This window comes from Falco naumanni, chromosome 3 (assembly GCF_017639655.2).
Source record: "Falco naumanni isolate bFalNau1 chromosome 3, bFalNau1.pat, whole genome shotgun sequence".
Lineage (NCBI taxonomy): Eukaryota > Metazoa > Chordata > Aves > Falconiformes > Falconidae > Falco > Falco naumanni.
Genome location: NC_054056.1, coordinates 44,277,863 through 44,290,759, shown reverse-complemented (window position 1 = coordinate 44,290,759; position 12,897 = coordinate 44,277,863). Strand labels below are relative to the sequence as shown.

The 12,897-nt window shown below is 37.6% G+C and overlaps 1 protein-coding gene across 3 annotated transcripts in view; it reads right to left on the bottom strand.

Moving 5' to 3' along the window:
• Nucleotides 1-12,897, bottom strand: part of FHOD3 (formin homology 2 domain containing 3) — a 415,861-nt gene that overhangs the window by 35,646 nt on the left and 367,318 nt on the right. For all 3 annotated transcript variants that reach the window (XM_040587702.1, XM_040587700.1, XM_040587701.1), the window contains 2 exons: nucleotides 10,069-10,188; nucleotides 9,438-9,599 (listed from right to left, as the gene is read on the bottom strand). In XM_040587702.1, the coding sequence (XP_040443636.1) occupies nucleotides 9,438-9,599; nucleotides 10,069-10,188 (282 nt within the window). The remainder of the gene's footprint in view (nucleotides 1-9,437; nucleotides 9,600-10,068; nucleotides 10,189-12,897) is intronic.

The following is a 12,897-nucleotide window of genomic DNA, read 5'->3' as shown; positions in this document are numbered from 1 at the left end:
CCAGTGCAAATTTTGAAAGTAGACACAGAATCCAATTCAGTGTGCTCTCAATCTTACATGCAAGGAGTTAAGTGAAACTCCTTCACACATGATATACCATAAAACAACCCTTTCTCCTATCCAAGGTGCAGAAACTGCCGCCCAACAGAGCACCAGGTAACAGCCTTCAGATCTTTCTGTAGTAGAAAACCAAGTAACTCAACAAAAAGGCTATCAGCCTGATGACAAGATTTTTCCTACTAAATCTTGCAGAAGTGAGATATTACACATTCAGGCTGCATCGTCTCAAAAGGAAAATTCTGAAGCTAAAAATATTTGGACTCTCCTACCAAATGTATCAAAATGTGATAGTTTGCAGCTTTAGAGTACTATCTGTGTGACATTTCAAACCACAGAAAAGAAGCTTTCCCCCTCCCTTCTTCTAGCAGCAATAACACTGATCTGATACTCTGTAATGGGAAACAGCGTAATGTGACAAGCACAGTCACCATCACTGTATCTCCTCTCTCCTTCACTTACATACCTTACCTTTGTGTTTCTCTGCCATCCCCTTTTTTTCTTCACTGCTGGTGCTCCGATAATAAATTAGCCATAAATCTCTTAGCACAGTAAAGCCAAAGATCCACTGACCACTGATTTTCTACTGGACTCTCCCGCAATTGCAGACACTTGTACACAGAATCCAGGTGATGTTTTTTTCATAGGCTAGTGGAATATAATATCCAGGTTGCATGCTAACAATTACTGTATTTTAAGTGTATGTATCAACTCACACAGACTGGCTTTCCATGGCTATCTGAAATAGCAGTATGTATTTTTAGCTGATAAAATATACCAAAATCCTATTGAACATACACACTTATTCTGCAAAGTCTTACATTTTATAAGCCTTGTAATGTGTTGGAATATTAATCAAAAGAGACAGCTACTAATTCCCTTAATTATGAGCACCAGATTCCACTGAAAAGCACGATCCTAAGGAATTTGTCATCCTCAGATCCTCTACTCTCTTCACTATGAAGCCAAATGCATCATGGTCATAAAGAAGCTTTTATACTATTCTGAGTAGCAGCAGTCCAATGACAACGTGGCCAACAAGTTCCTCCATTTCATGCACATTTCTGTCATAAAACTGCCGGTACTTGCATCAATGGAAAATGTAAGTAAAATACAAATCCGTCTGAAAAGCAAAAATTTAGCCTCACTTTAACTGAGGTAGCCAACCATGAAAGATAAGCACAGTGGTCCAAACCTAGATCTAATATTTGTGCATAAATGTTTAAAAGCAGTCACCTTGCTCAGCAATATCCTTGCCAATTTTTTTTTTTTGGTAATTTTTACTGTTATTGTTGTTCTGTTAGGATGTGTTCTAACACTGAAAGTGTTATATACAAATGTATCAGTAACAGTGGTGCTAAATGATCCCCCAACTACATGTTCCTATGATAAGGAGAACAAGAACTTGTATGGAGTAATAATGACAATTATTCAATCTAATATGCATAAAGGAAATGTGAAAAGGCATCATCCACAGTACCATACTACTTCCCAGACAGTCCACACAGCATTCCCAAGGCAGCATGGATTGCACCTTCTTATTTACGTGTTTATTCCCAAAACTTTATTAAGAGAATTAATGCTGCATAGTGGTAGAAAGATATGATTCCTTTTTTGGGTTTTTTTTGTGGTTTTTTTTTTTTAATTATTTTTCCGCTCTTGAAAGGAAAGATGCACCAGTTCTTGCCCAGCGGGAAAATCATGCTGGGACTAAGAAGGATTTCAGATGAGTTGTGGCTCCAGGAGATCTCAGCATAGGAGGTGCTCGGACAAGAACTGCTGTGGCATTATTTTATAACTATACTCCACTGAATAAAAGGAGCAGGAATCTGAAATGGTCATTACAGCTTTCTCCCTGGATAGCAGTGCACGGATGTTGTGTCTGGCCCCAGGATTTGGAGGGAAGTGGAAACATAAATTATTCTTCTTCCTCCTTGGTACATGTATGTGCAAAACATGTGCAGCTTGCTGGTTCTGCTTACTGTTACCTTCTGCTACAACTTTAAAAAAAATATCATTTTCTCCCTCAGGCAAAAGAATGAACGGTCTTAGGCTGTTATGCAAAAGAAAAATATATTTTCTTTCAGACACTATGTAATGTTTATTTTCATCTGCAAACCAATTTAGAAAAAGCAACTTTCTAAATGCTCCTTGGATGTATTTGATATCTTCCTCCTTTCTCTCACCAGTTTCCTCTCCATTCACAACCACATTATCTGAAAAGTATTCAGAACTATTTGTTACTTATCTGTGAATCTCTCACTAGGCCCACTGTTCAGTCTTCTGAAAAATGTCTTTGTAGACACTTTTGCATCAGAGTGGAGTAGCCAGAGGCAGCCTATCCAAATAGGATTTAAAGACTAGTTTATGTGATACAAGCCCTGCAGGGTCTGCCTCATTCAGGAAACCATGGCTATAAGCCACTAATGGACAACTTTAAAAATATAAAAATAATATACATTTTTCAAATTAATGCACCACCATATTTTGCACAAAAGACACTCAGACCAAGAATAAAACCTTCCAACCACATGTCAGCAATGCCAGGACTCATTTTAATCACTTTATATCATTGTTTATTGCTTACCACTAGAGTAACAGATGACTCTGCCATAAACAACACAAAAAAGAATTCTAATAAGTCTCTGACTTCATTGGGCTGAGGATTCAATATTGCACGATACACCTACTGCCCAAATTACTTCTGCTTTCGCTGGTTTTCACCCGACTCAAAAACCACCACCACCACCAAACAGCTCAGCACGTACTTCTCTGCCCTACAGGTTCCATGAACATTGGTCCTTTAAAAGGCCTGTTTTTTTCAAGTTCAAATCCATGCCATACTTCCAATATCACCTGCTGCATATAAAAGTTAAAAACTTTCTAATTAATGAAATACTAGACCATGTCTCAGTCATTCAGGCAATACATGTCAGGGAGCCTTTCTGGTCTTTGGGTTGGGATGTCATTTCTCTGTGTGGCCATAAATACTCATGGCAACACAGGAACTGGACTCTATCATTTTTTGGGAGAGAGAAGAAGGGTTGCTTTGAGGTGACATTGGGAATTAAATGCATTGCCTCAAACCTGAAGCGCCTTCTGCTATGTATTCCCTAGGGCAGCATATACAATTCCACGTATGCATTGCACAGCAAACAACTGTAGCCCCTGTGAGATAGCAGGTCATCTTTCTCCAGCATTCCCTTAGCTGGAAAGTGCGTTACACATTTCCTCTTCCAGCTAAACCTCCTCTAGTGTCTGGGCCAAGCTCCACCACTACTTGGTACAAAACCATCTTAAAATCAAAGATGCTGCTCCTGATGATACTCATGTTTCCTACCTCCTGTATTTATATTCAGCCCTTGAAAAGGGTCAAAAATTTCACAACTGGATTGAAGTAAAAAAACCCAAAACAAATAAATGAAGGGAAACTGGTGAAGCTGAGGTTTCTGCTTAAAAGGCACTTCTTTTCAGAATCCCTGTAAAATACCCAAAATTTTTGTTCTGAAGGCCAGTGAAAAACTTGTTGTGAAGCCTCAGTATCCTTGAATAAGTTTTCTATTGCTTGATACTATATTTATTGTTTATTGCTGCAGCCTGTTTCTTTTAGTGGTGAACATATAAAATCCAGATATTTTGTAAGGAAGACCTAGATCTCTGAATTTTTATCCTACCCACAAGGTGCATTAACTATAAGACTGATGCTTTCACAATGACAAATGTTGCCTTAAATTAAAAATAAAGTGACTACTATTTCATACACATCATAGAAAGATATACATAATCACAGACAAAATCTCTCTTTCTTCAAAGTTCAAGAAAGTTTCTGCAGCAGACCACAGCCTAGTCTGAGCTGTTTATAATTTAGGGTCAGAACGTTCATTCTCACATTATTACAGGGATGCGTTCTGGCAGGGAACATGAAATCTTCCTCTTTTCCTGAGCTGGTTCAGTGCCAAAGGAAATTCTGAGAATTGCTCCTTGCAAACACACTGTCATCTGAGTGCTGTGACCTCCTGTGGCCTATGTTCAAAACTCTGTCTCCTCCAGTATTTCCACACTGTCTTGCTTGTCATTGAATGTCACAAGAATTACCCCAAGACCAATGTTAGTCTGACTTGCATGATGTTGGTCACATATTACAAGTGAAGTAGATGGCAGCTCTCAAAAGAAAGCAAAATGTAAAGGAGGTTCTGTCCAGACATTTGTAATTCTAGGCTAAGAGGTGGGATTCTGCCACAATAATTCTGGAAATGAGAGCACCTGAGTCAATCCACTAATTAAAAATTTAAGGATGGGGTGGTTACTGAAGTATGACCAGATGACCATACCCAATTATATACATCTCCACTGCATTTTAGTTCCTTAAACAATCCACAATAAAGACACTAATATGGGATCTTTTTGCAGATGCTGTATGACAGTTCCCACAATCTGGGATGAAGAGGAGCAATACCAGTAAGTGGTGATGTAGGTTCCTTCAGATGGTAATCTGGCACCTGCAACACTACTTGCCAGCATTTCACCTGGAATGTTATTGAAACACCACAGTGCTGTCAGGCACATGTGCTAAACTTAATTTGCTGTCTTTCAGACAAAACCTGAAAGTCTCCTTTGCCACTGAAGATCTTTCCCCCTTGCCCCAGTCTGCCCAGCAACCAGCAGGATCTGCCTTACCCTGCTCCATCTTCACCTTTGCTCCTGCTAGCCCGTGCCAGGAACTGTAGCAGCTGCAGGCACCACGAGGAATGATACAACCTTAAGAAACCTTGCATTCCCCAACCACTTTTTTTGCTGGAAAATAATTTGACTTTTGGCATTTATTTTTGTTTCAAATAACATGGGGAAAGCCCACCTTAATGATAATCGCACACAAATACCTCCTGTCAAGAGAGACAAAAGAAACCCCACTGAAGCAGCACAGGAAGTAGTATGATCTCCCTTATTTATTTTTTTTTTTCTTCTTTCTCCTTTCACTGCTTTCCAGGTATCAAGCAGAAGCTACAGCACACCAGAAGAGCGCTTCTGTGTCAGCCATCTCCTTTCTCCCCACGCCTCCCTGCCAAGTCCCTTGGAGGGCAGCTGGAGGCTTCCTTCTCCCCTGTGTACGCCTTTGACTCATCCTAAGCATTTTCCTACCAGCAAACCTTGCCCCTCCCCTGCATTGTTAACAGTTCCTATTGCTTACTTTTAAAAGTTGCCTGCTTCTCCGCTGCCTAGTATCCAAAACTAACCCAAGTGTCTTGCTGCAAGGGGTTAAAAACCAGCCAGAAGTTTGGCATCTTGCAAGTAAATTAAACTTAGGGGGAGAAAAGGACAATTACTAATTTACTCTATGAAGCTGGCCAGCTTTCAGATGCATGGGGAAAAAAATTTATGAGGTTGAGAGAGAAGATGAACGTCTGTAATAAAAATTTTTTTATTCACTAACAGAGAAGATACTAGGCTGATGTAACCCCTCCTTGCCATACTGGTATGGAAGTTTCTAGGAATAATACTGAATTTATCTATAGAAATCTGGGGGTCTACCAGTATTAGGTACATCAGTTCTAGTACAACTCCAGTGAAAAACCAACTTAAAATATGGTGTTTTTTGTTTTTTGTTTTTTTTTTTTTTTAAATAAAAGCAAAAACCCCCAAACACCCAAGTGCTTTTAATCATGGAATACTAGACAATCAGTGCCCTGCATGGTCTTATATATTTTTATACAACTATGAATACTTTTATTTATCTAGAATTCTGGTTTTTGATCATTTTTTCACTTGTTTCTGCTTTTTTTGTGATTTATGACTTTAGTCCTTCAACAAAAAGCCACAAGTTTTGCAATAACCATACCATTTTGTTTCTGGTCTTTCGAACTCCTTTCTGGTGAGGCAGCCTGTTTTCTTTACGGCTTTTTTTCATGGACTAAGGTTCAGGAAATTCTCATATGATGTGCATCTCAGGGGAAGGGGCATCTCTATTTATCTACAGGATGGAAATTGTTTAGCCTTTGTGGTTTCTGAAAGATGTTTGTAGACAAAATGGAGCTCAAAATACAGCCTAATCCACACTGAAATACTAGTTCTCCTTTCCTGTCAGCTTTCCTAAACCAAGATTTCACCTCGTCTGTGAACATTCCCTTGAAGAGGGCAGCTTGGATGGCTTCCATGTCCTAACTCTTTGATTTGTGGCAGCTAAGATCAAGTGGGAATAGAGCTTGTTACAGTAATCCATCAGTGGTATAACACATGCAGGAACATCCCAAGGAGGGAGACCTTGGGCGTCACGGGGAAGGTTAAGGCTATAATTTCTCTTAATGTGATTTTGTCTGGCCCTTTCAGAATTTTGTCCGCTTTGGGCAGGGCCACTAGATCAGCAAACCACAGACTGAAAGACTGTGTTTAATTTCACATGCTTTTAGACCTAAAAATTTTTTATAAGTGACAGCATTAGGTTAAGATTTCTTCCACTTTCTAAGACTGAAAAACAGAAGATTCACTTGAAAGCACACCATACATGGTGGTGTGGATTTTTGAAAACAAGGGCTTTTCTCTTTCACCATAAATTTTATTTTAGTGATTAACTTGGTCCCAATCTAAAAAAAAGCGAAATAATTTTTTAACAGAGAAGAAGCAGCAAATGAGAAACAAGTATATCTAAATGTTAAGAGATGAAGATTCACTTAAAGGAAAAAAAAAAAAAACCCAACAAAAAAATTAAAACCTTCCAAACATGAGAAACCAACCTCAGTGAAGGCAATAAAACAGAGCTAAACATAGGCTATGCAAGAGGAAATATAAGAGAACAGAGATGGAATCCAAAGAGCAAATATCTAAGGATATAAAACAAAAGCCACAAATTCCTTTATGGTATCCAAAATAATGAAAACATGTAGGAGGTCCTGGATCACTAGGGATGAAAGAAACTGAGGATGACAAAAGTTAGGGAAGGGAAGCAAGGTGACTTCTTTTCATGTAACTTCACTACAGAAGATGTTGGGGAGAAACCTATTCCTGTACCTGCTTTTATTTTTTAACAAACATGAACTAACAGCAAGGCTCAAATATCTGCCAGCAGAACCCAATCCATTGGAGGAGGATGATATCTTACAAAGATGTTAACAAGCAGAAGACAGTAATTCTGACAGCAATTAAAATAAAAAAAAACCCTGGAAGCACTGGCTAAAATGAGTATGCTTTCACCACACTAAGTATCCTAAAGAATCCGAGGATAGCAAAAGTTTCATCTATCTTTAAAATAGCAGCAAGGCTGATTCAGACAACTGTAGAGCTCCAAGCTTTGTTACTGTACCTGATAGCCTGGCTGAAAGAATGAGTAAGAGGAAATTAAAGACATAAAAAATAACCACTACACTTGAATATGTTTATAAAATACTGGACAGATATGAGCAAGTAAAGACAATTATACTTTCCAAATTTTTATAAGAGCTTCATGGGAGGCCACCTACGAAGTGTGAGGCTAAGAGAACAAAAGAAGGAATATATATTGATTCTTATCTGACAACAGGGTTAACAGCAGATGCCTCATGGCTTGTACTTTGTATTTCAAAATTATCTAGAAAAAAGGAAGCAGCACATCAAGAGGGTAAAATCTACAGATGGCAAGAAATCAATCAATTAGTCCTGATTTAAGATTAATAGGGGTTTGAAAGAAAGCAGTAAATCTGCTTCAGCAGATCATGGTCATTACTACATCGCAATAAAGTGGACACTTGCCCGCAACATCGGGCTCCTTCGGCATCTGGCTGAGTGCTGAATTCTCCAATCAGCTCAGGAAACTGGCTGGATGTTCTTGTGAACTGCCCAAAAACAACTGGTGTCATAAGGTTAGCAAATCACAAATAAACCATCAGGGCATCTAACAAAAGATAGCCCAAGCAGAATGGAACCAATAAGTATATAACTTTTATAAGGAGAGGCTGGAATACACTGTTTGCTATTGTTTAACCTGTTCTAAAATGTAAGACGGAGAAAAAGTGTGGAAAGGGTCTCAAAAAAAAAAAAAAAAAAAGAAGTTGAAAGATTATTTGAGACTCAGATAATGATCTGAGCAGCCTGGTTTAATTTGGTCTTGCACTGAAAAGGGTGATGGACCAGATGATCTTCAGAGGTCCTTTCTAACGTAAGTTATTCTATGAAATAGAGAGGTGAAGAAAAGTTTTGAGTGTTGAATATATTCAGACAGTAAATCCTGAAATTAGCAAATTCAACCAACAGCAGACAAAATTAGATTATGAATTAATTGTTATAAGAACTATGCTAGGAGCAAACCTAAGATTTGATTTTTGCAATTTAAAGGAAATTGTATTATACAGGGTGTGTCTGTCCATCCGTCCCCCCGCCAATACCCACATAAGGTGGCTTTTGGAAAAGAAATCATTCCTCTCTTTGACACATATAATGAGTATTATGGCTTATGAAACAAAACCAGATTTTTTCTAGGAGAGACTTTCCTTCTCCTTCAAAGCTTCTTGTGCTCTCCTCTCAAGCAGCTGATATTGGCCACTGTCTGAATCAAGACACCGGACTAGACAGATACTAGTATTATCTGCTGTAATTATTACCATTTTCACAAGACATAACTCTAAACCAGAATTTTCATGGTTTTTATCTCCTGGTGATAGTCTGTCATGTTTACTCTATTAATCAATAATGTACTTTTTTTAAGGGTCATCCATGAAATCTCATACTCTGAGAGATCCAAGACTGAGCTTACAGTGTTTCTATCATGCCTGCTAGCAGCAGTAATAAATAATCTGCATGCCAAATTGAGCCACTCTCCAGACCTATGCATTAGTCAAGGGATCACCATTTATTAAAAAGAGGTGCTGTCACAAGTTTCCTTTATTTCTATTTATCTTCCTAACTCCTAATCGTCAGAGTTATTTTCAGGAGGAGGACAGAAAAGGAGGTAAACAAAATATTTCAGGGACGCTTTCATTTTGGGACAACTTTATTACCAAAAAAGTTCATTCCAACCATTCCCCTTAAAATACCATCAGTCGTCTACCTTAAAAAGAGATTCCCCCCTACCAAAGAATAAATATATTTGAAGATATTGCTCAAATAAATTTTAAAGTGAAAATAATCCCTAATAGTTATATACATTAATAATGTATATAACATTAAAATGGCTGTCATAACGTGGCTGCCTATTAGTGCATTGATGAGGAAACCACCTGACAGACAAAAGATAAAGCTCAGAAGAGAGAGTACTAGTACCTTTGAAATTCAGTGGGAATGACACTGTGAAGGCACATTCATAAAAAGTGCTGTGTCCAGAGGGGAATAAAATAAAAGAGTAAAACATAATCTTAAATATTTAATTTTGAAGAGAGTTTTTAGAAACACATATAGAATTTACCCACTAGACATACCTTGGCTGACCTAGTGATGGCCCCGATCTCTGAATAAAGATCAGTGCTGTCTGGGAACTTTTCCACCACCATAGTGCAGACGTGGTGCAGGAGTGACTGCTTGTGCACCGTGTCCTTGACTTCTGGAACTTTCTCGAGGTAGCTCAACTCAAAAGCTTTGGCCTATAAGGTGGAAAAAAGGGAACAAAATAAAAATTAAAATGTTTACTCCTTCCCATGCAGATTAGTAGACAAAAATGATTACCAAGTAGGGGCAGAGGGGAAAAAAGAAGAATCCTACAGGAGAAGAAACATTGCTTTTATTTGTTTTTAACTTGCTGAGGAGTAGGCCTTAAATCAGTCCACCTGCAGTGAAATGGCTCAGGACACAGTTCTCACAATTTGAATGGGGAGCGTTGGCACTAAACTCAAGGGAGTTACTGCAGACGAGTTCCTAGCTCCGTGTTTTCTACAGGTTATGATGAAAGAGGCAAAAAGCACCCTGACATACAATAAAAAGGAAAAGTAGGTTCTGTTTTCTAAATTACTCTTCTGGTACAAAATAAATATAGGGTTACAATTGTCATAATGGTTTTGACTTCTTTTTTTGAAGGAAAAACCTGCAGGAGAAATGCTGGGACATCAGGCTTACATTGGTTCCATTCAGAAAGTTTCCAATGGCTAGTAGAGTAGAAAGGATAAATCCCAAAGTTTTATTGTGCTCCAGCTGGTCCATTCCTTCCTTCAGGTCTAGAAGTGGTTCTGCAACTTCCTGCCATGAGAACAGAAACAAGAAAGTGAAGGCTGCAGTTGGCTATAGAGCTTTAAGTTTTTAGTTCTATGGTTTAGATTAATTACTACAAAAAGTTCCTGAACTGGCGTCTCATAGAGTGCAAACTGGCCATGTGTGCTGGCTTTCTTCCATGTTCCAGCTAATAAATCACATGCAAGGACAGCAAAAAAAAATTACATAAAATACTTTCCTAATGTTGCTTCTTTATGTATGTAATTGCCTTAGTTGTCCTGGGGATTATTCTCTTTTCAAACAGGAGACAATCAGAGAAGGGACTGCTGCATTTGAGTTAGATGCATGAACATCTCCCTGCCCCAACTGTTAAAAAAGCTTCTTATAACTAATTTTCCTAATCTTTGAAAAACAAACAAAAAAAATTTAGAACCCTGGCTGACTTGACATTTGTAGCCCGACCTTAAAACTTTCTTCAAGTGATGGCCACCTCTGAGCTTTAGATATGGTTTTGTCCTTGTGTGGCTTTAAAACTGAAACCCCCACCCCCACTGTAAACATCAAGCTTTACAAGTGTTCTCATTTTAATCTTTTAATGTAATGCATCTTGCATCCACACACGTTATCTGACTATAGGTATGTAAACTGATAAGGCTTGAAAACATAAATTCTGTTCCATTACCTCAGGAAGTGAACTACACCAGAGAGTTCAAAGGAAGAGAGTGAGGGTAATTGAGTTGAAGGAGCTTATTTCTATGTCTTTGTGTGAGGCCCAGGATTGTTTATTTTGTATGCACAGTAACAGTTCACATTATTTCTATCTCCAAATGCCACCCTAAGCATCCATGAGCAGCATTCTTTCCCTAAATAATTATGCTCTTTATGAGCCAATAAGCCAAACTTAAGCTGTTATTTTAGACCAAGAGGCAAAATAGTTGAGGACCTCACTTTCTTGGAGAAATACAATGGGTTATTCAACAAAAGTAGTGAAATTTCACCAGAAATAAGAGTATAAAGATGAAGGAAACATACATTTCTAGTCACTACAGAACCATTCATCTCTTTGAAAGAAAAGAATATAGCAAATTCAAGACAAAATAAGAGATCACATTGTGAACAAAGTAATTAATACATCAGAGGAGAGGTTGTAAATAAATCAAGACTTTATCAAATTAAACTTGATCAATAAACTGCTGCACAGAATTCTTTGAATTGCTTAAAGTCAGGGTTGATATAGTTTGGTTGCATTATGGGGATGAATCAAACTGCTCTGCATCTGCTTAAAACACAGGTTTTTGAACTATATTACTTGCAACCTGCTAAAAATAATTTCTAAAAGGTTAAATTAATACATTCTGAAGGTGAATAAAAAGGCATAATCAAAGGCTTCAAAAGCAGGCCACACTGTAGCCCTTCTTAGACTTGTGTATAATACACATTTATAATTATTCATTATTTTTTATTTTATTGTACTATTAAAAAACAAAAAAACTGTGCTAGATCCTGTATAATCAGATGAAATACCTATTCTTGCTTCATATAAAACTCACCTTCTATTTAAAGAGGGCAGATACATAATGTAAAGCTACCTCCTAACCTTAAATATCATGTATCCTTATTTACCATGTTTTTATTTTTCACCTAAAATTACACTTGAATGAAATTTGAGCATCCGTCCAGAATTTCTGGCTGTGAGACATTTAATAATGTCTGATCTATTGTTTGACAGACATGCACAAATGAACTCAACCTTATGTGTAATGAATCCAATGGTCCTGGGACACGGGATGACAAAGCACACATCCTGTACAGTTTATCGGCATATGCATTGTTACCAGCCTGATACACTGGTAATAAATTTAGCTTACTGTACCTGTACAAGTCCACATGCATGCTTTTCTGGGAAGGGTAAAAACTTGGTTGAGATGGGAACTTTGATATGAGCAAACTGTAATTTGCCATATTCACATTTAATCAAGACTGGCCTGCATAAAGTATCATACCCTTTTAAACAACAGAAAGTATCAGGATCATATTGTAAAACTTAAAAAGCTGTGATGCGCTTTGTAAAATTTTCAGACCATTTAAGCACTACTCAAAAGTTCAACCTCTTTGAACGCTTATTTCTCTAGCACATTGCCACCAGGGAGACTACAGTCAGGACTAATCTTTCTGCTTGGAAGAGAAATTGAAGCAAGCCCCTTTCTTTACCAATTCTACTTTTCTCATTTCTACACCTGCTTATATTCATTTATGATCCTTTAAAGTTGTCAGCAATAAGGATATATTTGCCCACCGTGACCTGAAGAAAAAAAATAATCTGATTTAGGACAGCTAAAGATTCTATTCCTCTTTCTAAGACCTTTAAACTCCCTTTGAGATAATGAAATTTGACAGCATCTGAATCATAAATAGTTCAGTACAAAGAACTAGTAGTAACACACTGTAATCTTTCAGAGCAATCAAGTCTGAAAATGAAGACTTAAAGTTGAAACTCTGCCTCTTTTGTCTGTGCCTTTAAAATATGATACCAAAAGAAAGGTGAGGAAAATTATTGTTCCACTGATGACCTTCAGTAGGCATACAGTACCTTAGACACATGTTAACATTTCAAAACAGTATACACAGTATCAAACAGATAATTTGGAAAGAGTTTTCCTTTTTCTCTCTCTCTCTTTTTTTTTTTTTTTTTTTTTTTTTTCCCTTCCCTGTAAGGAGCAAAGAATGAGTATTCAT